Genomic DNA, 27,982 nt, shown 5'->3' on the forward strand with positions numbered 1-27,982 from the left:
GTCCTCCCTATAGTCCCTTTTAATTTGCCTGCTGCTGCAGCTTCTCTCTGCTCCCCCTGATCTGCTGGGGGCCGGGGCTGCTCATCGGTGGGGGTGAGGTGGGACCCTTCCTTTATGTAAAGAACTTTGGGATGTAAAACACCATATGGATGCCATTAATCATCGTGTAATGTGGTGCCTTTCATTGTAAGTAAAGTTATGGTGACCCTCAGAATAACTCAGACAAAGATGAAAAACTTGAGCTCTTTGGTGCAGCCAGTATCAGTTTCTTCACAAGAGCCCTGAAATCTGCAATTTATGTTCAGGATTCAAAATGGAAGGAAGGTGCTTCTTTACGCAAAGGGTGGTAGGTGTGTGGAACAAGCTGTTGACCATGCCTCGGCGGCCGATGCCCCAGGATCCCCCGAGGAATGGCAGGATGAGATTGCTCAGATCAGTCCGCCGCTCGGCCTTATTTGTGTTTGTTACAAAGCCTGGAGTAGACCAGAGCGCCCTGCACTGGGGGTACTACTGGTTACACGAGTTATTCTACTACGCCAGTTCCTAATACTTGTCCTTGAAAAACCTGGGAAAGATGTCTGGATTTTTTTTTTAAGCCTTAGTTTTTTTAAATTAATTTTTATTTTTTTAAAATAAAAAGAAACAAACTGAACCCCTTCAGCCAGAGGTGCAAAATCAGTCCCTTCACTGTTCTGTCGTGTGAGAGTCCCCCAGCACCGCAGAGCGAAAGCAGGGGGAACTGGGGAGAGCGGGGAGTACCAGGGCTCTGTAGAGTAGCTGCTGGTTTTTGTTTTGCAGTGTTCCCCCGGTGAGCATCTCTGATCGCTGCTGCTGCTGCTCTGAGACGCTGCAACACAGAGAGAGGTTCACCCAAGCGGCCAGTGTAATTGTCTGGCTCTGTGTGAGTGAGTGCGCCTCATGCCCCTGTTTTCTTCTGCACGTGCATGGACACCTGCCAGGCCCAATCACCCTCTGCAGAACCCCCACTCCCAATCATGCTGGCAAAGCATCGCCGTCCTCTACAACCGAGCGGCTAAAGTGCGAGTGCGTGGAGGGGGCCGAGGGGTGGCCCCCTGCTGGCCGCCATTTTGGCTCAAACGGGCCTATCACCATGACGTCCTTAACATGCCCCCCTTTCCCCAGTGTGTGAGCCAAAATGGCGCCTAGTTTCACAGCCGCACTGACCTGTTTTCGTTTGTTTAACCGCAGCTCGCTCGCTCGCTTCCTCCCCTGCAGAGGCAGTTGCCGTGGCAACGCTAAGGGCGTCTCTGTATTGGATCAGCTAGCCACCAATCACAGGCTGCCTTGATTATGTAATGTCTATAACACCATCGTGAGCTCTCCTCCAGTGTGTGTTATTATTTTTAAAGCGGCGTCAACTTAAGAACCTGCGCTAGCAGTGTAGCACTCTCGGGCAGCGAGCGAAGGGACTGTTCAGTTTAATCCTCGTGTAGTTTGTCTTCCTTGGTGCGCACAAGAGCATTTCTAAAGACAATTTAAGACCACCGCAAAGCGAGGACGGCAATAATAACGGCGGAAACATTAGGAGCAGTATCGACCGGGTCCCTCTCGGACTTTTTTTTCCAAATGATTACTAGCGAGTCGGAAGATGGAAACTGGATTTTGAACGACTTCAGTCGCGATTTTCGTTAGTTTAGCCGATCTGGCAGTTGGTTAAGGGAGAGAACGGGACTCTTGTAGCTGAGAATCAGTGCGAGACAACTGGCCCTCCGTTTCTCTCGGTGGGAGTAAGCAGGAGTGCGCTAGCCGGGACGTTGGTCTGTTATTGCTAATTAGAATAAAATAATTATAATATCAGAGCAGCAGAGCGCAGGGCTGCAGTGCGCTGGGCAGATGACCTCAGCCATCCTGCGGCAGAACAGAGGGGGAGGAGGGGGCAATGATTGATTGATACTTCGTGTGTGTGTGTCGGGGGTGGGGTGGGGGGAGGCTTCTGTTGGGGGTACCGGACAGCATGTGAGAACAAACGGCTCAGGGCAGTCACCAAAGCAGGATTTCAGCAAGAGAATACGGAGAAAAAAAAAATAGGATAAAATGACTATCCCGAAAGACATTCCTGAAAAGTGGTTTCCCATGGTGGTTCCGCTTAAAAGGAAGAAGGCGGAGGGGAGCGGCTGTGAGAGAGCCGGCGCCAGCGCAGCAGGAGCAGGTACAGGCCCTGGCGCCACGTCACTCATCCATCCCATCTCACCGCGCCGCCCTCCCCTGCCCCTGCGCGCCTGTGTGCGCCGCGGCCCAGTCACCCCCCTTCCTCTTTCACCTCTCTGGCTCAGTCTGGGGAGCTTCACCCCATTCGGTCTCTCTTTCTCTCTCCTCCCATCTCCCTCTCCCTGTGACTCTCCTGCAGTCTCCTCTCACTGTGACTCTCCTGCAGTCTCCTCTCACTGTCTCTCACTGTGACTCTCCTGCAGTCTCCTCTCACTGTGACTCTCCTGCAGTCTCCTCTCCCTGTGACTCTCCTGCAGTCTCCTCTCACTGTCTCTCACTGTGACTCTCCTGCAGTCTCCTCTCACTGTGACTCTCCTGCAGTCTCCTCTCCCTGTGACTCTCCTGCAGTCTCCTCTCACTGTCTCTCACTGTGACTCTCCTGCAGTCTCCTCTCACTGTCTCTCACTGTGACTCTCCTGCAGTCTCCTCTCACTGTGACTCTCCTGCAGTCTCCTCTCACTGTGACTCTCCTGCTGTCTCCTCTCACTGTGACTCTCTTGCTGTCTCCTCTCACTGTGACTCTCCTGCAGTCTCCTCTCACTGTGACTCTCCTGCAGTCTCCTCTCACTCTGACTCTCCTGCAGTCTCCTCTCACTGTCTCTCACTGTGACTCTCCTGCAGTCTCCTCTCACTGTGACTCTCCTGCAGTCTCCTCTCACTGTGACTCTCCTGCAGTCTCCTCTCACTGTCTCTCACTGTGACTCTCCTGCAGTCTCCTCTCACTGTGACTCTCCTGCAGTCTCCTCTCACTGTCTCTCACTGTGACTCTCCTGCAGTCTCCTCTCACTGTCTCTCACTGTGACTCTCCTGCAGTCTCCTCTCACTGTCTCTCACTGTGACTCTCCTGCAGTCTCCTCTCACTGTCTCTCACTGTGACTCTCCTGCAGTCTCCTCTCGCTGTCTCTCACTGTGACTCTCCTGCAGTCTCCTCTCGCTGTATCTCCCTCGTTCTATCTCTCTGCCCCGGGGTGTTATCACTCCAGTTATCTTATAATGACACTCCTAACAGTGTGATCCACCCCCTGTGGGTTTTGCCCATCCTGCCTCACAACTCGATGCCTGAGTGTGTCTATGTGGCTGTTTCCTCCATCTGTATGGCCTGACAAAGACACTGCTGTTTCTTCACTTCATCAATGAAGGCTGATGTCCCACCATGTGCTGGGACAAGGGATGTTTTTTTTAAAAAAGGACAATACCATTTGTATTTGTTTTAGACAGGTGTGAATGTGATAGAGGTGTGTGCATGCTGCTGTCTGAGCACTTCTCTGAACAGCCACTGTTGTATATTTCATTAGTTCATGCTTGGTGTAAAACTGCTAAGAAGTTTTAAAGGTAATGCATAACCACATTGCATACTGACACCATCTACAGTGTGGTGTGTGTCAGTGTGTGAATTCAGGGGCAGTGTGAGAGGAGAGGGACAGCAGTGTCTCTAGCTCTGTCTCCAGTCAAGTCAGGGGTGTGTCAGTGTGTGAATTCAGGGGCAGTGTGAGAGGAGTGGGACAGCAGTGTCTCCAGTTCAGTCAGTGTGTGAATTCAGGGGCAGTGTGAGAGGAGAGGGACAGTAGTGTCTCCAGTCCAGTCAGGGGGGTGTCAGTGTGTGAATTCAGGGGCAGTGTGAGAGGAGAGGGACAGCAGTGTCTCCAGTCCAGTCAGGGGTGTGTCAGTGTGTGAATTCAGGGGCAGTGTAAGAGGAGAGGGACAGCAGTGTCTCCAGTCCAGTCAGGGGTGTGTCAGTGTGTGAATTCAGGGGCAGTGTGAGAGGAGAGGGACAGCAGTGTCTCCAGTCCAGTCAGGGGTGTGTCAGTGTGTGAATTCAGGGGCAGTGTGAGAGGAGAGGGACAGCAGTGTCTCCAGTCCAGTCAGGGGTGTGTCAGTGTGTGAATTCAGGGGCAGTGTGAGAGGAGAGGGACAGCAGTGTCTCCAGTCCAGTCAGGGGTGTCTCAAGCTTAAGAACATATAATGATCACGACCGCAGCCTGGTGCTGAGCCCAAAATTTCAGGAGCAGGATTTTAGTTATGAATGGAAACACCTTGTGATTTCTGCTTGGCCTGTGTAAAAGCACTGCGAGCATGGAACATTTGCAGGCCGGGAAGCGGGAGCCACACAGCTGATCATCTCCCAGCCCCAGACACTGGACGCCTCCCTGTCCCGGAGCGCAGGGTTGCGTGAGACGGCTGGAGACGTGCATTATGATTCCCTGTTCAGGCTCTCGGGGGCTAAAGGGCTCGGCTATTTCTCCTGGAGGGCCTAGCTTCTGCTTCTGGTTTTTATTCTACTGGGGCTCCCAACAGCATTGTTAGTGCAATTATTTCATCACATGCATGACTGGAATGCTTCCACCCATAGTCCCTGGGTGATCTCCTGCATTTCAATCGGATAAATTATTACCTCAATTGTTTAGTATTGGAACAGGTGCCAGAAGGCTCTGGGCCCTCCAGGACCTGAGTCTGCCACCCCTGGTTTAAAACTGCCACGAGCGTCAGATGGGTTTTGATTGACCTGAGTAACAGTTTAATTACAGTAATTAAGACTGGAAGAAATGGAACGTTGCACACGCTGTTGCACACTTTCAGATCCAGAGTCCCTGTGCTGCTCTCATTAAACCATCCAGGAGAGTTAATTAGAATTTGAAGGGTGGAAATAGTAACACAAGTCACGCCAGCTGAAATGCAGGCCCTCATGCATATTCATGAGCACCGAATAGAGGGGGGGCGTGGTTTGCATGGATTGTGCAGGATACTGGGGCTGAGTCACGCCCCCTCCCTTAGATGCTCATGAATATGAGCGGCTCAACAGATTTAAGAGAAAGTGTTATTCAGTGACTCCACATGAATCCAGATAGAATAGAAAATGAGGCAGATTTCGCATCATAATGACAGGGGAAAACTTGTCACCAGGGCTCTGCAGAGTGGGAGTCCAGTTTGAATTAGTGGAGCCCAAGATTGGCTTTCATGTGTTGTTCTGACTCCTTGCTCGGTGGCTGGGCCTGCGAGCTGGCGGGCGAGGTGCTGGCACGTGCCACCCCGGCCCGAGACGGGTCCTGCTGACCTGGAGTGGAGGAAAGCAAGCGTGGGCGTGCACTGAGAGAGTCACGGTCGGCCGGCGGTGATGTCATGAGCAGCCAATCAGGAGGCAGGACTCTGCAGCAGCTGTGACTGGAGGAAAGAGGAGTGTGTGTGTGTGGGTGTGGGTGGGGGTGGGCAGTCATCATAGTGTAACATTTGCATTTTATTCGGATGGCTGAGAGGGAAGATGAGAGACAGGGATGGGGAGGTGGAGAGAGATGAGGCAGGCAGGGTGCTGAGTGTAGGAGTTGGGTTTCAGGCTGACCTTGGAGCCCACAGTGAGGAACGGGGACAGTGAGACAGGCAATCGGGCGGGGGGCTGGGGGCAGTATGGTTAATGTCTGATTTTAAACCGATGACAGGGCGCAGTTTGGTTGAAACCGGTCTCTGACCTTGGAGGAGAGCTGAGAAAGAGAGAGGTGGCTGGAGAGGGTGAACACTTCCCCTCCCCTCTGTGACGAGTGACAGTGAAGGAGGGGAGAAAGGCTGAGGGGCCCAGAAAATAGCAAATGGTGACACTGAATCCAGAGAAATAGAGGGGAGTCACGTTGGAGAGAGAGAAGGACAGGGGGCAGGCAGGGCTGAAGAGAGAGAGAAGGGATGGAGGTGTGGAGAGAGAAGGAGGGATAGAGGTGTGGAGAGAGAAGGAGGGATGGAGGTGTGGAGAGAGAAAGGAGGGATGGAGAGAGAGGAGGATCAGAGGGAGGGACAGGTCTCCGCTCTGAGCAGGTTAAGGGTGGGGAGGGATGGAGAGAGAGAGAGAGAAGGAGGATCAGAGGGAGGGACAGGTCTCCGCTCTGCTCTGAGCAGCTGCAGCGGTGGTCCGGAGCTGCTGGGTGAGAAGCAGTGTCACACACGTGACTGTCGCAGGAAACCACAGCCTTGCCACAGCAGCCTGTCTTGCAGGGGCTGGGGGGTGACAAAGGAGCCACTCCTCTTCTTCCTTCTTCCTGGGGTTGAGCATGTGATGGCAACGTGTATTTGTTTCTGTTTCATCTGACTGCAGACAGACCCCTGGACATGGGGTACTGGGGTACACCCTTCCCTTCTCCCACATCTTCCCCAGCAGCAACACTCTGTCTCTGTGCGTGTCCAGTGTCTGTGAGTCTCTGTAGGACTGTGTTTGACCGGGTGTGCGAGTTCCTGCTGAGGCCGATAATTGACTGGCAGTCTGGATAACTAGCGGCATAGCTGCGTATCGAACCCTGCAGCTGTGTGTCAAAGTCACTCTCTTGCCCCCTGTGTAGATGCAAGAGTTGGAACATTGGGGGTACCCGTACCCACAGACCCCCCTATCGTGCTGCTCAGGATGGGAGGATGATGTCTGGAAGTGAGGTTGAATTTGAGAGACTGGCCGATGGGCTTCAGTAGGGATGTGCGACAGCAATTGGTGTCCCTCTTGCCCCCACCTTGGCGTCATGCTTGTCAGGTTAATCTTTTCCTTTTTCTGGGTTTTTTTCTGAACCAGAGGAGGAGAGAAGAGTGAAAGCGAATGACCGGGAGTACAACGAGAAGTTCCAGTACGCGGTATGTATTGGGGGGTTTGTGGCTCAACCGTTAAAGGAGCTCATTTAATGCACAGGATGAATCCTACAGCCCAGAGATCACTGGTCCAGTCCGGGCTGGGTCACACTGTAACCCTACAGTCCAGAGATCACTGGTCCAGTCTGGGTCACACTGTAACCCTACAGTCCAGAGATCACTGGTCCAGTCTGGGCCGGGTCACACTGTAACCCTACAGTCCAGAGATCACTGGTCCAGTCTGGGTCGCACTGTAGCCCTACAGTCCAGAGATCGCTGGTTCAGTCTGGCCTGGGTCATACTGTAACCCTTTTGTTTTATATTGTACAATTGGATGAATAGGGCGTCACGGTGGAACATTTGTTAGCATTACTGCCTCACCTGGGTTTAATTATGGACCTGCGCTGCTCCAGTTTCCTCCACAGTCCAAAGACGTGCTGGGAGATTAGCTGGCCTCTGGGAAAATTGGCCCTGGTGTGAGTGTAAGTGTGTCTAGGTGTGCCCTGAGACTGACTGGCGTCCCATCCGGGTTGTACGCCGCCTTGCACCCGTTGCTTGCTGGGATAGACCCCAGCTCCCCCCAGATAGACCCTGAATAGGAAATGGATGGATGGAATTGTAAGATCAGTGTGTTCCTTGGCTTGCTATACAACATCACCCCCCGGTGGCTGACCAGGCTGTCTGAAAGCTCTCCATTTTATTTGTTCCAATGTTGTGTGAATAGGGGGGTATAAAGTAAATGGAGTTTTGCTTCTGTTTAAGGTGGATGTGTTTGTATGTTTAAAGTGTATTTTAATCACATTTTTCCTGTACCCATTCTTTCTGTATTCTCTACATCCCCTTCTTTCCTTCCTTCTCTTTCTCTGCGCCTCTCCCTTCTCTCTCTCAGAATAACTGCATCATGACCTCCAAGTACAACATCATCACTTTCCTGCCTGTCAACCTCTTTGAGCAGTTCCAGGAAGTGGCCAACACCTACTTCCTGTTCCTGCTCATTCTACAGGTAAGCCTCCTGTGTTGCCATGGCTGCATAACTTTTTTTGGGAGGGTGGGGTCATCCATTCTACACTACAGTACCTGCTCTGGGATATGTCAGTATGAAGGTGGGGATGGTGACGAACAGGGAACACACACAGACAGACTGACAGGGTAGGCAAAGGAGAAAGATAAACAGGTGCTGTATCTGTGCTACAGATGCATGGAAAGGTCATCCATCAATCCAGTCATGTGTCCATCCAACTTTTGGTTAGGTAGACTCACATTCACATGGCAACAGTACACTCCGTCAGTCCCTGTTTTCTCTGCAGGTGGGGAATGCGGCTGTAGTTTTGAGGTCACCCGTGTGCGCAGACAGCGGCCTGGCATTACATAACCAGAGAGGAGGGGGAGGGAGCGAGAGATTGAGAGCGACACGTGTCTGCAGAACCACTATCAGCTTACAGGACTCCGCGTCCTCACAGTGCTGAAGGACGCAGGGGACGGGCTCGCTCTCCCGCAGACCAGCCCTGAATCAGGCAGAGAGGGAGAGGGAGGGACTGATGGAGTTGGAGGCGACAGAGAGGAGCAGTCAGGAAAGGAAGAGAGAGGGTAGGGAGGCTCTGAGGAGACTCTGGTTAATTCCAGGGTTGATCTGAGCCCAGCACAGCACCAGGAGTGGCACCGAAGTTCCAGCGTGCTGAGATATGTTAGAGCTCCGCTCGTGTTAAACCCTCTCTGTCTGAAACTCTCTTGTGCCCTATCAATTGGAGACTCTTGTCTGTGGCACAGTGCATTGTAGAGCAGTGTTTGTATTAACCTCTTTCTCTCAGTTAATTCCTCAGATCTCATCACTCTCTTGGTTCACCACCATTGTGCCTTTAGTCTTGGTGCTGAGCATCACTGCAGTGAAGGATGCTACAGATGACTATGTGAGTTTCTGAGCGCAGAACCAACACTGATCCAGCACACAGCATCTCCAGAAACCTCCCAGTCACACTGCTGACACTGATCCAGCACACAACATTTCCAGTAACCTCCCAGTCACACTGCTGACACTGATCCAGCACACAGCACCTCCAGTAACCTCCCGGTCACACTGCTGACACTGATCCAGCACAGAGCACCTCCAGTAACCTCCCAGTCACACTGCTGACACTGGTCCAGCACACAGCATCTGCAGAAATCTCCCAGTCACACTGCTGACACTGATCCAGCACACAGCATCTCCAGAAACCTCCCAGTAACACTGCTGACACTGATCCAGCACACAGCATCTCCAGTAACCTCCCAGTCACACTGCTGACACTGATCCAGCACACAGCATCTCTAGTAACCTTCTAGACAGCGCCCTCTAGTGTATTTTACAGTTTCTCAGTTCATGTACTGTAGTTAACACCTCATGTGACACATTTCGCTGACGGTGACCTCACAGCAAGCCAGACTGACTGCATGCCCCTGTTACTTTCTCCCACTGCAGTTTCGTCACAAGAGCGACAAGCAGGTCAACAACCGCCAGTCTCAGGTCCTCATCAATGGCATGTGAGTACGATGTAAGCTGCAGATATTGGCGTTGACTGGGGAGTTTACTTTTAGATTGGAGTAACGATCTGACTGTTAGGTTAGTATTAGTATTGATTACTGACGTTTAAGGTCTTGATTGTTTCATCTGTGAGCGTTAAACTCTCATTGCGTACCATAGTGCTGATTATTGATGTGTACCTTAATTGTAAGGTCATGAGTATCGATGATTATGTCATAAGTACTACATGTGGATATGTAAATAGTTCTTATTGATTCCAGTCAGGTATTCATGTCACAGATATTAAATGACAAGTGTATGCTGTAAATCAGCCCTCCTGTGCCTAGGACTGAAGAGACTCGGTTCCTTTGCTCTGTGTGTATGACATTCCTCTTGGACCTGGAATTACTCTTCTTTGAGCTTGTCCTGCGGCGCCCGTGTCCTCTTCACGGTGGTGGATTGTGGGTACGGGTTTGCCACTCTCTGACAGCAGCTGTGTCTTTCTCTCTGCCTCCCAGCCTTCAGAAGGAGAAGTGGATGAACGTGCGTGTGGGAGACATCATCAAACTGGAGAACAACCAGTTTGTGGCAGTAAGTCCGCTTCTCTGCCAGCAGGCACAGGGCAGACAGTGGGGGGGCGTGGGGGGGGGGCGGACGGGCTTGCCTGCCGCTCCATCACTCCGTTCTTCCCAGAGATCTGCCACAGTGGGAGTTTCTCTGGAGATTGGGCCCCAGGTTTCAGACCGGGGTCATGTCAGAAGCTGACAGTGGCTCCCCAAAGGAGATGGGGGGGCAGGTGTGCTCTTCGGGCGTCTGGCAGGCCTGCAGTGACGTCAGAGAGAGAGAGATGGAGACAAGACATGCCTCCAATCTGTGATCGATTGCCCATGAGGCACAGAGTAGCCCATGGCCTGTCGAAGGGCCCTCATTCTTGGAAAGGTGGGGTGTGTTCAAGGTGGGGGAGAGCAAAGTACTGCTCTGAAAGCCAGGCAGTCTGCAAATCCAATAAATATTAATAGGTACTTATATGAAGGTGCATATAAATAATGTATTTGGATATGGAAACACAGTAACTCCAGTTTCCACACTGAAAAAGTCTTTCTTAGTATGTTTGTGGAGAAATTCTGTCTGTTCTCTCTGTGTTATCTGCTTCCTGCCTGGTAGAGAAGGCCTTCCTGTCCTGTCCTGAAGCTTTACCATGATTTGCCCTTGTATGTGCTCATCGCGAGCTCTCCTTGTGTCTCTGAAGGCCGATCTCCTCCTTCTGTCAAGCAGCGAGCCACACGGACTGTGCTACATCGAGACGGCGGAGCTGGATGGGTACGAAAACGCCAACACACACACACGCTCCCAGTGCACAGCAGCCTGATCCACTCCAGGTTTTACAGTGCTGTCAAGCTCCCAATGCACAGCAGCCTGATCCACTCCAGGTTTTACTGTGATGTTAATCACACTACTTGTGTGTCAGTCAGTCAGACTCTGATTGCACAGTTATGAATCACTCCAGGTATTAATATCAGCTGCAGAGCTCTTCTTCAGTCTATACTGATGAAACATAGCAGCAAGTATATTTAACATTAATTTTCTCTGTTCAGATTTACTCAAAATGGAAACAGACTTGAAATGCACCTGGCAGCTATATTTTTGTAAGTGGCATGCTGCTAGTTTTCAATATTTATAATAAGAATGCATATAATAATGTTTCCAGCGAATAAGAAATTAACCCATTAAATAATGACTCCTCCTGCTTGCGTGTGTGAGTCAGACATTCAGTGCGTTACCTTGCAGCTACAGTAACCCTGCCTGTCTGTCCATGCTCTATCAGGGAGACCAACATGAAGGTGCGTCAGTCCCTGCCAGTGACCTCGGAGCTGGGAGACCCTGAGAGACTGGCCTGCTTTGATGGTACGGACTCTGTCTGTCCACGCCATCCCTCTTGTCTGTCTGTGACCCAGCTGTCTCTCCCTTCATTTCTATACCTTTCTTTTGTGTGTGCCTCGGTCTGCAGCCTGACATCCCCTTGGTTCTCTGTCTCTGTAATAACCTGTCCCTCTGTCCCCTCCCTGCCTGTACAGGAGAGGTGGTCTGCGAGCCGCCCAATAACAAGCTGGACCGGTTCTGTGGGACTCTGTACTGGCAGGAGAACAAGTACGGCCTGAGCAACCAGAACATGCTACTGCGCGGCTGTGTGCTGAGGAACACGGAGAGCTGCTACGGGCTGGTCATCTTCGCAGGTACTGTCCCTCTGCCTGACTGTCTCACTGCTCAACTGTCCCTCTACCTGACCACCTCTCCGTTTGAAGGACACATAGCTGCTAGGAGTTAGTCTTCTTTGCAGGTTCCGTCTCTCTGCCTGTCTGTCCCTCTGTCTGAGGAACACAGAGCTGCTAGGGGCTGGTCATCTGCATGCATACTGTCCCTTTACCTGTCTCGCCCTCTGTCAGAAGAGCACCGCGATGCTACAGGGTGGACGTCTTCACAGATCCTGTCTCCTCTGTCTCTCTCTCACTCTCTCCGAGAGCCTCACATCTCCACTGTCTCTCTTGCACTCAGGTCCTGACACCAAGCTGATGCAGAATAGTGGACGCACCAAGTTTAAGAGAACAAGTATCGACCGCCTGATGAACACACTGGTGCTCTGGGTATGAAATGTTCTGGGTTCAGTTCCTCTCACCATTATATTCTTAAAACACCCCCTGAACCCTATATCTGTCACCTCCCTTTCCTTCAGTCATCACACACACTGTCCCCACTCTCACTCTTTCTCTTTCGATCCTTCCCTTCTCTCTGTCTGCAGATCTTTGGGTTCCTGGTGTGTATGGGAGTGATCCTGTCCATTGGGAACGCTGTGTGGGAGAAGGAGGTCGGCTCCCTGTTCCAGATCTATCTGCCCTGGGACCAGCCCATTGACAACTTCCTGTTCTCCGGCTTCCTGTCCTTCTGGTCCTACGTCATCATCCTGAACACCGTGGTGCCTATCTCGCTCTATGTCAGGTCAGAGAGAAGGCCTAGAAACCTGTACCTTTCTTCTCTAAAATCCCCACATAAAAATACTGCGCTACCCAATAGGGAACCTGTACCTTTCTCCTCTAGGAACCCCAAAGATCACTTACAGATTCTGTATTTCCACCTAATAAAACAGGCTTCCCCCTTGTATCTGTCCTTACAGAACACCATTCCTAAACTCCTCCTAAATAAACAGAAACTGTATCTATGCCTAATAAAATCCCTGTAACTTTACCTTAGGAAAAAATGTGACCATCCCCATTAAAAAAACTTCACCTATTCCATATAGAAAGTGTGTAACGCCATCCTGTATATACATATGTGCTTATATATGTATAAGTAAAACTTAAATTACAGCAATGGGAGGTTTCGCACTTGCCCTGTAGAAATACTGCACCTATACAAAATACAAACCCCCCACTTTATAGAAAAACTTCAACATTGTGTCTGTGCCCTGAACCACCTCCATCTCAGGAAACTGACTATCGTAACAGTGCCCTAAAGAAATGAGCACCCCTGCCTGTTAGTTTGAATTTGTCTGCTAGTCACGTTCCTTGTTTCCCTCCCTCCTGACTGGTTTATTGATTTTAATTACGATTGTTATTTTGTTTTTATTGTTGCATGGTTTCTTCAGCCCCAAACCCAACAGGTAAGCAATACCCCCCCCACACACACACACACTCAGACACCTCTGCCTCCCCCGAAACTGCACAGAGTCAAGAGAGTGGCTGAATAATTCCTCACTGACCGTGTGTGCGTGTGTGCCAGTGTGCGGGACTCCTCCCAGTATGCGCCACCAGCCACGGGGATAAGACGTTTCTCCCCCCATACCTGGAGCAAGGCTTCCTAGTCATTTCCACCCTCCTGCCACTTATTCCTGGAGCTGGCTGATTTCATCTGCGTGTGCCGAGTGGCCCCGGTTCCTCAGCGTTGCCTCTCCGGGTCTGGGTGAAGGCCGCAGCTATGGATGCACTGTGTGGTGGACCAGCGTGCTTCTGCTCTACCGTACCCACCGGTCCAGAGACGCTGCCGTTTCCAGGTTGTCGTAGTCGCCCCCGTCCCGCTGTGAGACATCTCTGTGAACCAGTCCATCAGCTCGGTGCCAGCCCCGCTAATTTCCCCCCACTCTCCCAGTCTCTCTCCCGTCTGTCTCTCCCCGCTCTCTGCTCCACCTTCGGTCTTCTTACTCTGCTTTTCCCTTGTTCTCCCTGTTCTTCACGTACAGTGTGGAGGTGATCAGGCTTGGCCACAGTTACTTCATCAACTGGGACAGGAAGATGTACTGCCAGCGCCGGAACACACCGGCAGAGGCCCGCACCACCACGCTGAACGAGGAGCTGGGCCAGGTGGAGTACATCTTCTCCGACAAGACCGGCACGCTCACGCAGAACATCATGACCTTCAACAAGTGCTCTATCAACGGCAAGGCCTACGGTGAGGCCCTCCCTGCACTCCACACAGCCATTTTGTGTAGCTGCTACAGTACTACTGTAGTACTGCACTCCTACAGTATTCCTGCATTATCACTGCAGCCACTGCCTGTAGCCTCTCAGTGTAACTACTACAGTATTCCTGCATTATCACTGCAGTCACTGCTGTGGTCTCTCAGTGTAACTACTACAGTATTCCTGCATTATCACTGCAGCCACTGCCTGTAGCCTCTCAGTGTAACTACTACAGTATTCCTGCATTATCACTGCAGTCACTGCTGTGGTCTCTCAGTGTAACTACTACAGTATTCCTGCATTATCACTGTAGCCACTGCCTGTAGCCTCTCAGTGTAACTACTACAGTATTCCTGCATTATCACTGCAGTCACTGCTGTGGTCTCTCAGTGTAACTACTACAGTATTCCTGCATTATCACTGCAGCCACTGCCTGTAGCCTCTCAGTGTAACTACTACAGTATTCCTGCATTATCACTGCAGCCACTGCCTGTAGCCTCTCAGTGTAACTACTACAGTATTCCTGCATTATCACTGCAGCCACTGCCTGTAGCCTCTCAGGGTAACTACTACAGTATTCCTGCATTATCACTGCAGTCACTGCCTGTAGCCTCTCAGGGTAACTACTACAGTATTCCTGCATTATCACTACAGCCAGTGTCTGTTGTCTACATGCACTACTGTAATTCTGACTCTGTCTTCTCCTGGCAGGTGAGGTGATTGACACTCTAGGGTCACAGCCCAAAATGACAACTGTAAGACCTTTTAAAATGACCATCTTCCTAATTTTATAGAATTTTTAATTTAGTAGTTCCAGCAGCAGTGACTTGACTTCTGCTTTTTCTTGCTCTCCCCCTCTATCCTACCCCAGAGAGCTGAGCCACTGGACTTTTCCTTCAACCCGCTGGCCGACAGCAGGTTCTCGTTCTGTGACCAGAGCCTGCTGGAGGCGGTCAAGCTGGACGACCCGGCCACTCACGAGTTCTTCAGGCTGCTGTCGCTCTGCCACACGGTCATGGCTGAAGAGAAGAGTGAGGGTGAGCAGGGGAGACCGCTGTGCAAACTTCGGTGCTATCTGGGACCTCCCACCCCAAAATAAACAACTCATAGGTGGAAACTCTGACCAAAGCTGAAAGACAGCAGATAAAGTGATCCTGACCAAAGTATAGGCTCAGTGACCATGTGACTGTCTGACATGATTGGGTATCAGGCTGGATTGGCTGACCAAGGGAGGACAGGCTCAGTCGTAATCTGTCCCATTTACTTCTGTGCTCTCCTCTCTCTGCAGGAGAGCTACTGTACAAGGCCCAATCCCCAGATGAGGGCGCCCTGGTGACAGCCGCCCGGAACTTCGGGTTCGTGTTCCGCTCTCGCACGCCCGGCACCATCACCGTGCAGGAGCTGGGCCGGCCCGTCACCTACACCCTGCTGGCCATCCTGGACTTCAACAACATCCGCAAGAGAATGTCTGTCATCGGTACGGATCCTCCCCGCAATCTTCATCATCACCATCATCATCGGCGCAGTTCTGCTGCTGCAGTTACTGCTAGAGCTGTTCCTCCTGTTGCTGCAGTTACTGCTAGAGCTGTTCCTCCTGCTGCTGTTGCTGCAGTTACTGCTAGAGCTGTTCCTCCTGCTGCTGCAGTTACTGCTAGAGCTGTTCCTCCTGCTGCTGCTGCAGTTACTGCTAGAGCTGTTCCTCCTCCTGCTGCTGCTGCAGTTACTGCTAGAGCTGTTCCTCCTGCTGCTGCTGCTGCAGTTACTGCTAGAGCTGTTCCTCCTGCTGCTGCAGTTACTGCTAGAGCTGTTCCTCCTCCTGCTGCTGCAGTTACTGCTAGAGCTGTTCCTCCTCCTGCTGCTGCAGTTACTGCTAGAGCTGTTCCTCCTGCTGCTGTTGCTGCAGTTACTGCTAGAGCTGTTCCTCCTGCTGCTGTTGCTGCAGTTACTGCTAGAGCTGTTCCTCCTGCTGCTGTTGCTGCAGTTACTGCTAGAGCTGTTCCTCCTGCTGCTGCTGCAGTTACTGCTAGAGCTGTTCCTCCTGCTGCTGCAGTTACTGCTAGAGCTGTTCCTCCTGCTGCTGCTGCAGTTACTGCTAGAGCTGTTCCTCCTGCTGCTGCTGCAGTTACTGCTAGAGCTGTTCCTCCTGCTGCTGCTGCAGTTACTGCTAGAGCTGTTCCTCCTGCTGCTGCAGTTACTGCTAGAGCTGTTCCTCCTGCTGCTGCTGCAGTTACTGCTAGAGCTGTTCCTCCTGCTGCTGCAGTTACTGCTAGAGCTGTTTCTCCTGCTGCTGCTGCAGTTACTGCTAGAGCTGTTCCTCCTGCTGCTGCAGTTACTGCTAGAGCTGTTCCTCCTGCTGCTGCTGCAGTTACTGCTAGAGCTGTTCCTCCTGCTGCTGCAGTTACTGCTAGAGCTGTTCCTCCTGCTGCTGCTGCAGTTACTGCTAGAGCTGTTCCTCCTGCTGCTGCAGTTACTGCTAGAGCTGTTTCTCCTGCTGCTGCAGTTACTGCTAGAGCTGTTCCTCCTCCTGCTGCTGCTGCAGTTACTGCTAGAGCTGCCATTGCAGTTGTTACAATTCTTGCCATTTTCTGTGTAATTGCTAGTTCTTTCATAATTCTGGGTGTTCAATTCTGCTGATATGACTTCTTCTGTCTGGTTCCCATTTTAGATTTATGTGTTTCCTTCTTTCTTCCTTGTCCATGTGTCTGGGTGCCTATGACTGTGTGTGCGCGTTGGTCCACTCGTCCCTGTTAGTGCGGAACCCCGAGGGCAGGATCAGGCTGTACTGTAAGGGTGCCGACACGCTGCTGTTTGAGAGACTGCATCCCTGTAACCAGGACCTGCTGAACATCACCTCTGACCACCTCAATGTGAGTCATCCCCAGAATGTGCTGACCTCTCTGCCACTACAGTCACCTCCAACCCCGCTGGGTGTGGGGATTTATGGGTACGATCAACACTGATCACTTCAGCCTCAGTCATTCTCTCTGTTTATTCACATCATAACATCACCACCGGGGTAGGATCTTACCCTGATCACCTTAATCTGAGTCTTCCCAATGTATTCATTCAGCCACTGGTGTTGTAGTCTGAAAATATTGTATGTGGTACAAGGGAGCCACCTGGTGGTTGACTGCCGAAATGACATTCTTTCTCTCACATTGTTATGTTTCCAAAGTAAAACCGATATTTTGCAGTGGTTTCATAGATTGTTTACTGTTTAACTTGGTTTTATCCATGTTGGGACAAAAAGACAGCGCCAGATGTTTACATGCTGGAATATTTTTCTTTTGGTCTTTCTCTCACTCTGTCCGTGTGTATCTCTGCTCCTTCCTGTCTCTCTCCCTGTCTATCTTTCTCTCTCTCTACCTCTCGCTGTTGCTGTTGCTGTCTCTGTGTGTCTGTCTCTACCTGTCCATCTCTCTATATCTCTCTGCCTCTCACTATCGCTGTCTCTGTGTGTCTGTCTCTACCTGTCCCTCTCTGCCTCTCACTGGTTCTGTGTCTGTCTGTCTCTCCTGTCTGGGTCCCTGTCTCCCGCCCCTGCCCACCCCTTGGAGCAGGAGTACGCTGTGGACGGGCTGCGCACCCTGGCGCTGGCGTACCGGGACCTGTCAGACCAGCAGTACGAGGAGTGGGCCCTGCGGCACCAGAGTGCCAGCAGGGCGGCCAACTGTCGTGAGGAGAGGCTGGCGGCCGTGTACGAGGACGTGGAGCAGGACATGATGGTAACGTCCCTCCGTTTCGCGCCCCTGTGCGCAGCCTGTCCCCCGAGCTGTTCGCGTTGCCCTGCTGGTGTCGCCAGCACCCCGTACGCGTCGGTGACCTGGTGTGCGTGTGTCTGCAGCTCCTGGGAGCCACGGCGATCGAGGACAAGCTGCAGGAGGGTGTCCCCGAGACCATCGCCATCCTCACTCTGGCCAACATCAAGATCTGGGTGCTGACAGGGGACAAGCAGGGTTAGTCCGACAAGCTTGATCTGTGTCGTGCACACATCCAGGCTGCACTCTACACACACTAATCACACGCACAGCTCCGTCTCTCTCTCATCCTCCCCTTCATTTATGAGATTGATTTTTCAAATTGTCATCATCTTCCTCTTTCTCCCAACATCTCTCCATCACTTTCTCTCTTTCCTCCCTTCTTCCTTGGTCTCCCTCATCTTTGCTCTCCTTTCTCTTGTCCCTCTATCTCTCTGGTCCCTCTGTCTCAATGCGCTCTATCTCTCTCTCTCACAGAGACAGCAGTGAATATTGGATATTCGTGTAAGATGCTGACGGACGACATGAGCGAGGTGTTCATAATAAGTGGGCACACCGTGCAGAGCGTCAGGGAGGAGCTCAGGTACGGGAGACTGAGGGAAATTGAGAGTAAAACTGAGACTCTGATAAGAGATTCCCTGCTACTGTCTGGGAAGTAAAGACCAGTACACTGATACTGGACTGAGAGAGAGGGACTCAACTCTACTGTCTGGGCAGTAAAGTCCAGTACACTGATACTGGACTGAGAGAGAGGGACTCAGTTCTACTGACTGGGCACTAAAGTCCAGTACACTGATACTGGACTTAGAGAGAGGGACTCAGCTCTACTGTCTGGGCAGTAAAGGCCAGTACACTGATACTGGACTGAGAGAGAGGGACTCAGTTGTACTGACTGGGCACTAAAGTCCAGTACACTGATACTGGACTTAGAGAGAGGGACAGAGCTCTACTGACTGGGCACTAAAGGCCAGTACACTGATACTGGACTGAGAGAGAGGGACTCAGTTGTACTGACTGGGCACTAAAGTCCAGTACACTGATACTGGACTTAGAGAGAGGGACAGAGCTCTACTGACTGGGCACTAAAGTCCAGTACACTGATACTGGACTTGGAGAGAGGGACTCAGCTCTACTGTCTGGGCAGTAAAGTCCAGTACACTGATACTGGACTGAGAGAGAGGGACTCAGCTCTACTGTCTGGGCAGTAAAGGCCAGTACATCAATACTGCACTGAGACAGAGTCCAGTCCACTCATGCTGCACAGAGAGAGAGGGACTCAGCTCTGCTGTACCCTGCCTATGCTGTATTTCTAGAGGAATTCTGCCCTTGCAGGGCGCTTTAACTGATCGGTCTCGTCCTAGGCGCGCCAGGGAGCGGATGTTGGAGCTGGCTAGATCCATGGGGAACGGCTACAGCTGGCAGGAGAAAGGCAACCCACCCAGACCCCCCTCCACACTGCTGGACACCCTGCCTGGGGATTACGCCCTGGTCATCAACGGGCACAGCCTGGTGAGGGGGAGGAGTGTGGGACAGAGCGAGAGAAATAGATGCTGAGCAAGGGGTGGAAGGGTGGAGGCAAGGAGAGGAGTTGAGAGAGGGCCAGGACCCAGGACAGGACAGATGGGGAATAAGTGTATCTTGAAGGTGTCTAGCCATTTGTGTTGGCTTACCTCTAACATGTTGGATAACATGTTCTGTTCTTCTCCCCTCTTCCCCCTACTTCCTTTCTCTCTTTCTTCCTTTCTCCCTTCACCTTGGCCCCTCTCTCCCATGTCCCGCAGGCCCACGCCCTGGAGGCCGATATGGAGCGGGAGTTTCTGGAGACGGCCTGCGCCTGCAAGGCTGTGATCTGCTGCCGGGTCACGCCCCTGCAGAAGGCCCTGGTGGTGGAACTGATCAAGAGGCACAAGAAGGCCGTGACCCTGGCCATAGGGGACGGGGCCAATGACGTCAGCATGATCAAGAGTGAGTGAGGGAGGGGGAGAGAGGCATGACCTTGTCCACAGGGGAGGACATCAGTGTGGGGAGGGAGAGAGAGATCATGACCTTGTCCACAGGGGAGGACATCAGTATAGGGAGGGAGAGAGAGGTCATGACCTTGTCCACAGGGGAGGACATCAGTGTGGGGAGGGAGAGAGAGGTCATGACCTGGTCAAGAGAGGAGGACATCAGTGTGGGGTGGGAGAGAGAGGTTATGACCTTGTCCACAGAGAAGGACATCAGTGTAGGGAGGGAGACAGAGGTCATGACCTTGTCCACAGGGGAGAAAGAGATTGAGAGAAGGTTGCAGACACAAAAAGTGACAAACTTATTCTCGCAAGAGGAGTGCCTTACAGAACTCTTTCGGTACGAGAACTAGGTTTCTAAACATTGCAACACCTTCGGTCTCTCACGCATTTCCCCGTCTGTCTTTCTCACGGTGAACCAAACCAAAGCCTGCCCTTTGTTATTGTTTTTTTGCCCAAACTCGGAAAGGAGCGGTCGTGTCCTTTTTTTGCGCAACTCCCCGAAAGGGAAGCAACAGCATATCAAAAATACAAGCCATAATAAAAAACAGCGAGCAACGGTCATCTGAGATGGGTTGCGAAAAGGCCAGCGGTTTCGCTTCCTCTCTGTCTGCGGGGCGCAGCTCTGAGTCACGGGAAGTCCGGCAGCGCAGTGCTGGGCTGAGATTGCAGCACTGGATCACAGCGGCTGACGTGACCACTTCGACACAGGAGGCTCTCTCATCTGGCACATCTGTACAGACACTCAGTCCAGCTCCTCTGTATCTTCACATTCACACTCCTTCATCATCATCAGAGCTGGAGAGTCACTGTACAGACACTCAGTCCAGCTCCTCTGTATCTCCAAACGAACACTCCTTAATCATCATCAGAGCTGGAGAGTTACTGTAGAGACACTCAGTCCAGCTCCTCTGTATCTTCACATTAACACTCCTTCATCATCATCAGAGCTGGAGAGTCACTGTACAGACACTCAGTCCAGCTCCTCTGTATCTTCACACGAACACTCCTTTATCATCATCAGAGCTGGAGAGTTACTGTAGAGACACTCAGTCCAGCTCCTCTGTATCTTCACACTAACACTCCTTCATCATCATCAGAGCTGGAGAGTTACTGTAGAGACACTCAGCCCAGCTCCTCTGTAACACCAGAGTACACCATCATGAGATCAAACTCTCTCTGTCCCATTCTCTCGCTGCAGCCGCCCACATTGGAGTGGGAATCAGTGGACAGGAGGGTATCCAGGCTGTGCTGGCCTCCGATTACTCCTTCTCGCAGTTTCGGTTCCTGCAGCGCCTCCTGCTGGTGCACGGCCGATGGTCCTACCTGCGCATGTGCCGCTTCCTGTGTTACTTCTTCTACAAGAATTTCGCCTTCACCATGGTGCACTTCTGGTTCGGCTTCTTCTGCGGCTTCTCCGCACAGGTCAGAGGGCACACACGCACGCTCGTGCTTGCACGTAGCGAACATTCTGAGATGTTAGCACAAACTCGGACAGACAATGTCTCACTGTGTTAATCAATGTGAACTCTGTCTCTCCTAGACGGTGTATGACCAGTACTTCATCACCCTGTATAACATCGTGTACACATCGCTCCCGGTGCTGGCCATGGGCATCTTCGACCAGGTGAGAGACTGCCATCACTAGCCCCTTACTGTCTCTCTCTGCCTCACCTCCAGAGAAGCGCAGCCTGGAGTACCCTCATCTCTGTCTCTCCCTGTCAGGACGTCCCAGAGCACCGCAGTCTGGTGTACCCTCATCTCTGTCATTCTCTGTCAGGGCGTCCCAGAGCAGCCTAGTCTGCAGTACCCTCATCTCTGTCTCTCTCTGCCTCACCTCCAGAGCAGCGCAGCCTGGTGTACCCTCATCTCTGTCTCTCCCTGTCAGGACGTCCCAGAGCAGCCTAGTCTGCAGTACCCTCATCTCTGTCTCTCTCTGCCTCACCTCCAGAGAAGCGCAGTCTGGTGTACCCTCATCTCTGTCTCTCCCTGTCAGGACGTCCCAGAGCACTGCAGCCTGGAGTACCCTCATCTCTGTCTCTCTCTGCCTCACCTCCAGAGCAGCCCAGCCTGGAGTACCCTCATCTCTGTCTCTCTCTGTCAGGACGTCCCAAAGCACCGCAGCCTGGAGTACCCTCATCTCTGTCTCTCTCTGTCAGGACGTCCCAGAGCACCGCAGCCTGGAGTACCCTCATCTCTGTCTCTCTCTGTCAGGACGTCCCAGAGCACCGCAGCCTGGAGTACCCTCATCTCTGTCTCTCTCTGTCAGGACGTCCCAGAGCACCGCAGCCTGGAGTACCCAAAGCTGTATGAACCTGGGCAGCTGAACCTGCTCTTCAACAAGCGCGAGTTCTTCATCTGCATCGCTCAGGGCATCTACACCTCCGTCGTCCTGTTCTTCGTGCCGTACGGCGTCTTCGCGGAGGCCACGCGGAGCGACGGCACGCCGCTGGCCGACTACCAGACCTTCGCCGTCACCGTGGCGACCTCCCTCGTCATCGTCGTGAGCGTGCAGGTGGGCGTGGCGCAAGGGTTACGTGGCAGCGGGGACGAGGTGGGTCGGAGTCCGGGGAAGACGAGCCTGACAAACACGCAGTCGCGAGGAGCAGAGGATCCATTCCGAGAGACGAACTCTGAAGCCGGTGTCCGTAGCAGACTGGCGACCACAGGAGTCGGGAGGGGGTGGTAATCACTGAGGAGGCACAGCAGTTAGTGAGTTGTCACACAAAACCTCTGCTACAGAGAAACACCATAGCTCAGAGAGCAGAGCGCTAGCGCTGGACGATCCGAGACCAGGGTTCAGGATCCTCTGCAGCTCAGCAAATTTTTAATCGTGCATCACAGCAGTGTTAAAGACAGAAGGCTCTTAAGTCGTCCTGTTCTAAGAGACCAATGCTGTGTGATGAAATATGGCCCACGTACAAACAGGGCCTCCTGGGACACATTCCCATGGGCAGCAGCGGGGCAGGGGCCTCTCTAGCCATTGCTGTCCGGCTCAGTGGTCAGTGTGGGATGTTAGATTGTAGTGGATGTAGTGCTGTGGGAGCGCGTTGTCCCGAATTTCCCCCTCCTGCTCGTCTCTCGCTGGGCTCGGAGCGCCGGGACTGGCCACAGGTCGTGTACCGGGCCGGGCACAGCGGCTGAGCTGGCTACTTGTGTGTCTTTGTGCAGATCGGGCTGGACACGGGCTACTGGACAGCCATCAACCATTTCTTCATCTTGGGCTCGCTGGGCACCTACTTCACCATCCTCTTTGCCATGCACAGCGAAACGCTCTTCTCCATCTTTCCCAACCAGTTCAGGTTTGCAGGTGAGACACTGGGAGAGCTGGGAATATGCACTCTCGCTCACCTGTTTCAGCAGGTGCTGAATCAATAGGGGCTCATCAGTTACTCCTCAGTTACTCCTCGCTTGCCTGTGATGCACCCTGTGGTGCTCAGAGAGACTCCCTGCACCAGTGTGTTACTCCTGGTGTCTGCAGGTGTGTACGTTTTTGACTGTATGTAGGAGCTAAGGTTGTACGCATTACCTGTTGTGGGTAGCGTAGCGATCGATCATCTTATAGGTGGGTTTCAGGACAACAGACAAAACAAGTGCTTTTATTTATATAGTATCTTCAAAACACTAAACAAAACCAGGCAAAGCCTCTATGAGCATCCCTATCATTAATTGGGTAGCTGAGCTGAGAAAGAAAGCCTATCACACAGACTTCCAGTCCCTCACAGGGTTTCCTGTTCTCTTTCCAGTCCAGGTTTCTCGCTCTTCCTCTTTCCTCTCCAGGGTTTTGGGACAGCTCCAGACAGTTTTAGCAACTGGTCAGGGCAGTTGGTCAGGGGATGGCAGGGCGTTCCCCAAAGCATTCTGGGGAATGTAGTTCAGGCCAGAACTGCTGTCCATGCTGTTCTGCTCTAGAATGTGCTCTTGACATTTGTGAAGGCCAATGGGAAATGTGGCCAGGATGCTGGGGTGACCTTGGGGTAACGTGTTCTTTGCTTCCGTGTGTGTGCTGCCACAGGGGCTGCCCAGTCCACGCTCTCCCAGCCAGCGGTCTGGCTGACCATGGCTCTGTCCACTGTGGTGTGCATCATCCCTGTGGTGGCCTTCCGCTTCCTCAAGCTGGACCTCAAGCCACAGCTGTCCGACACGGTGAGACCGGGGGGACTGGGGACCACTGGAGTAGGGGTTCTCAACCAGTGGGGCGCACCCTCTTAGGGGGGCACATAAGGATCCAAAGAGGGGTGCACGAGCTTTTTATATATACAGCTAATTCGGCATACATGCTGGATTTTACTTGACAACAAGGCAACGTTTTTTATAGCAATGTATCAATAGAAACGCAAGACCCGCCTTCTAATTCAGCTGCTCCCGATATGCTGTTTGTGCTGTGCTTCAGTCTTTGACTTGTATTTGCTACTGACCGCCAAATTATTCTAAAAACAAAACTCCTCCCGCCCTTTCCGATGAGCACAAATAAGCACCGGTGAAAGCGCTCCGTCTTCCTCCGAGCCGTGAATTTCAAAACCCGTGGGAACGGTGTGGCGGCGGAGCTCACGCCGATACTGTCCGAGTCGCGCTCTTGAGCGAAGTAAGCAGAAGTGAATCTGGGCCAGGCGCCCTTCGCTGTGGGCCACTGGCTTTCGAAGCCAAAGTTTTTATCACGGATGGATCGAAGATTAAGGTCACAGCCAGCAGCTGAAATTAAATCATCTTTTAAAAACACGTATAAATAACACGGTTAGCCTGTACCTTAAAATGTAAACTACTATGTATGCAAAGTACTACTTTTTATATATCCGGATTTATGTATTCAGTATATTTATTTAATAATATGAAAAACATTAGCATTATAATGCTTAATACTTAATACTTCAGACTTACTGTACACCAAGAGGGGGCCCTGTGGTTTTGGGTTAACTGAGGGGACACTGTGTTTTGAAGTGGAAGAGAGGAGGGGGACAGGGGGGAGCCAGTGCGGTGACCCCCCTTCTCTCTCCCCACCCTCCCCCAGGTGCGCTACACCCAGCTTGTGCGGAAGAAGCAGAAGCCGAGATCGGGGACCCGGGGCACCCTGGGGCGCATGGGCCGCGGCGGCTCGCGGAGGTCGGGCTACGCCTTCGCCCACCAGGAGGGCTTCGGCGAGCTCATCACCTCCGGCAAGAACATGCGGCTCAGCTCGCTGGCGCTGTCCAGCTTCGCCACGCGGCACAGCGCCAGCTGGATCGACACCCTGCGCAAGAAGAGGTCGGCCGCCAGCGGGGGGGAGAGCCCCAGCCCGGCCTCGCAGGAGCCCCCTGAAGAGGGAGCCCCCACGCCACCCCTGCCTGAGCACAGCGCCTCGGTCACCCCTGCCAGGAGCCCGGCTAGCGAGGGGCTGAGCTGGGGCAGCATGGGATTGGTCGCTGTACAGGTCAGTGTGCCCACTGTCCCCACAGGACAGGACAGGGCAGCATGCCCACTTTCCCCTAGGACAGGAAAGAACAGGGTAGCGTGCCCACTGTCCTCCCATGACAGGACAGGACAGGGCAGGGCAATGTGCCCACTGTCTCCCCAGGACAGGAAAGGGCAGGGCAGTGTGCCCACTGTCCCCCCAGGACAGGGCAGGGCAGTGTGCCCACTGTCCCACCAGGACAGGGCAGGGCAGTGTGCCCACTGTCTCCCCAGGACAGGACAGGGCAGGGCAGTGTGCCCACTGTCTCCCCAAGACAGGAAAGAACAGGGTAGTGTGCCCACTGTCCCCCCAGGACAGGGCAGGGCAGTGTGCCCACTGTCCCACCAGGACAGGGCAGGGCAGTGTGCCCACTGTCCCCCCAGGACAGGACAGGGCAGGGCAGTGTGCCCACTGTCTCCCCAGGACAGGACAGGGCAGCGTGCCCACTGTCCCACCAGGACAGGGCAGGGCAGTGTGCCCACTGTCTCCCCAGGACAGGACAGGGCAGGGCAGTGTGCCCACTGTCCCCCCAGGACAGGGCAGGGCAGTGTGCCCACTGTCCCCCCAGGACAGGGCAGGGCAGTGTGCCCACTGTCTCCCCAGGACAGGACAGGGCAGGGCAGTGTGCCCACTGTCCCCCCAGGACAGGGCAGGGCAGTGTGCCCACTGTCCCCCCAGGACAGGGCAGGGCAGTGTGCCCACTGTCTCCCCAGGACAGGACAGGGCAGGGCAGTGTGCCCACTGTCCCCCCAGGACAGGGCAGGGCAGTGTGCCCACTGTCCCCCCAGGGCACGACAGGGCAGTGTGCTTATTTTTTTCTCTCCCCTCATAGGTCTGTGCACCTCTTAATCCTGCTTTCCTTGTTCTCCCTCTGCCCACTAGGAGGCGCTGTTTGGCTGGAGAGGTACGGCAGCACGGATCAGCGGTGCCAGCAGCCCGGGACCCCCGCCGATCACAGAGGAGCCCTCCCTCTCCGAGTGAGGCAGTGAGGAGGAGGAGAGGGGTGGGGGACGCTGAAGCCGCGCGTCACGCTGCTCGGTGCTCCTCTTGTCCACCGCGCAGTGAGCTGTGTCTGTGAGCCTCCCGCGCCGGGGCCTGTCCTCTCGCCCCCCACAGAGGAGAGGAGGCAGGGAGAGAGCAGCCGAGGGGTTCACTACCGCGGCGGTCAGCGCAGAGACAGCGCAGGGCACGGGGCCCCCAGTCCAGGCCTGCCCGTGGCTCCCTGTGTTCACACCTGCAACCATCCTCTCACACCGGAGCCTCCAGCAGCCCCCCACGCCTCGGCACAGGACACCCACACAGCGGAGTGACGGAGAGCACAGAGCGCGAGACTGGAGAAGTGACCGCCGGGATGGTCATGATGTCGACCCAGGGTCCAACTGCGAAGCGGGGGGTCGTCTGGGAAAGTGCGAAGCGGGGGGTCGTCCTGAGGGCAGCTTGGAGTGCCAAACACTGAGCTTCTGCTGTGAAGGGTTGTCTCTTTGTGGGCTCGTGTCCGAGAACACAGCGGGATTTGAGATGAAGCTGTGGCTGCAGCTTGAGGTCTTCGATCTGTACCCCCAAAACTGGGGCTGGTGACTCTGGGTTCCTCCGCTCCTGTCTCCTGTGTAAATAGCAGGTTTCTCCGGACAGCTGAATTAATCCGAGCTTCGGGACACAAACAGCTGCACTGCGCGCTCTCCCTGTCTCTCGTCTTATCTGTCTTTGACCGGCTTTATATCCACAAGTGGTACCAGCAGTGCACAATGCGCTGTTCTGCACTTTGCCTAATGCAGTCACCAGTTACTGAGCAAGACCACCCAGGAGCAATAAAACGTCAACACCTTTTTCCAACTGTCTGTCCTGCCTCTGTCTCTGTCCCCCTCTTCCTCTTGTTGTCCCTGCCTCTGTCTCTCTCACTCCTCTCCTGTCTGTCTGGCCCTGCCTCTCTCTGTCTCTCACTGTCCCTGCCTCTCTCTGTCTCTCACTCCATCCCTCTCTTTCACTGTTTCTCACTAGAGGAGACACCACAGCAGAATGTTGCCCAACATGGCTCTTTCTATCTCACATTTTATTTTTGTATGAATTTCTATTTTTCGGGATGGGTGTTTCTTCACTCTGACAAGCACAGAAAAAAACGTTGCGTGTGGAGATCTATATCTATGTGTAAAAGGTGTCTGTACACTTGCAACTCAAACGGAGAGGGTGAGAAATACAGTGCCCACCTCTTGTAAATATGTGTCTTCGATCTCATTAGGGCAGCCAGACAGAAGAAGATGAATCGATCGATTGATTGATTTACTGATTAATGAATGAAACTGTCGCACGCTAAGAGTGCGGCCTGCACTTCAGCTTGGGGGAGGGAGGGAGGGGCGGGGACTGGGCATCGCTGGGAAGGATGGGAATCTCTTCCTCTCCGGAGGACGGGAGAGCGCGAGGGGCCCTCCACCCGCGGCGGGGGCTAGTGTCGGAGTGCGCTACGGTTCTCAGTGAGAACGCGGCACAGGAAGCCCGCGCCCCACGCGTCCGCACCATATTGGTGTACTGGGGCTGGGCTGGAGCAGAAGGCAGCGAACTGGGCTGGAATGGAGTACTGTACTGGTCTCAGTGGTCCCAGCGTGGCCCGAGGCTATAATGGAACATCAGGGCAAAGGATGAGATAAAAGGAGGTGAAGCTTTGTTTTTTGGGGGGGTGGGAGGGCCGGCAGGGCCAGTGTTGCTGTACTGTGGGTCCAGCAGCAGGACCACTGCCTGCTGGTGAAGAACTGTTTTTTCCCCGATGATTGATTGGTTTGCTTTTCGTTGCTCGCTTCGTCAAAGGACTCATTAACGAACTCGTTGGATAAAACTTGTTAAGGAGACCGAGAACCTCGTCAGGCAGCTCTGTGGCCGGGTTTTGACTCTGAAATGTTGTAGCTGAGGCCCCGGGGTGCTGAGCTGAGGGGTCAGTGAAAGGCCAAGATCAATAAATAAACCCATGAGCCTTTCTCACGGGAGGGAGACACCGATTGTCCGTCTGCCTGTGCTCTTTGCTGATGCTGCTC

General features: G+C 53.2%; 1 protein-coding gene across 4 annotated transcripts; it reads left to right on the top strand.

Annotated features, from left to right (window-relative positions):
* The first annotated feature begins 816 nt into the window (after positions 1–816).
* On the top strand, positions 817–27,946 carry atp8b2 (ATPase phospholipid transporting 8B2). Of its 4 annotated transcripts, none has more exons than XM_069185254.1 (30): positions 817–901; positions 6,767–6,825; positions 7,709–7,822; positions 8,628–8,726; positions 9,275–9,336; positions 9,835–9,907; positions 10,566–10,636; positions 10,912–10,962; positions 11,142–11,221; positions 11,392–11,550; positions 11,870–11,958; positions 12,114–12,310; positions 12,957–12,971; positions 13,548–13,756; positions 14,479–14,522; positions 14,639–14,804; positions 15,056–15,244; positions 16,519–16,634; positions 17,328–17,492; positions 17,612–17,723; positions 18,003–18,108; positions 18,887–19,034; positions 19,307–19,490; positions 20,733–20,956; positions 21,075–21,158; positions 21,801–22,046; positions 22,703–22,841; positions 23,547–23,677; positions 24,540–24,938; positions 25,842–27,946. In XM_069185254.1, exons 3-30 carry the CDS (start codon positions 7,721–7,723, stop codon positions 25,938–25,940), a joined length of 3,759 nt encoding a protein of 1,252 aa, XP_069041355.1. In that variant the 5' UTR covers positions 817–901; positions 6,767–6,825; positions 7,709–7,720; the 3' UTR covers positions 25,941–27,946. The 4 variants fall into 4 exon arrangements, with proteins under 4 accessions (XP_069041355.1, XP_069041352.1, XP_069041353.1 ...); XM_069185251.1 differs by lacking the exon at positions 817–901 and adding an exon at positions 1,322–2,170; XM_069185252.1 differs by lacking the exons at positions 817–901; positions 10,912–10,962 and adding an exon at positions 1,323–2,170.
* Positions 27,947–27,982: the final 36 nt, after the last annotated feature.

The sequence above is a fragment of the Lepisosteus oculatus genome, chromosome 27 (genome assembly GCF_040954835.1).
Source record: "Lepisosteus oculatus isolate fLepOcu1 chromosome 27, fLepOcu1.hap2, whole genome shotgun sequence".
NCBI classification, from domain to species: domain Eukaryota; kingdom Metazoa; phylum Chordata; class Actinopteri; order Semionotiformes; family Lepisosteidae; genus Lepisosteus; species Lepisosteus oculatus.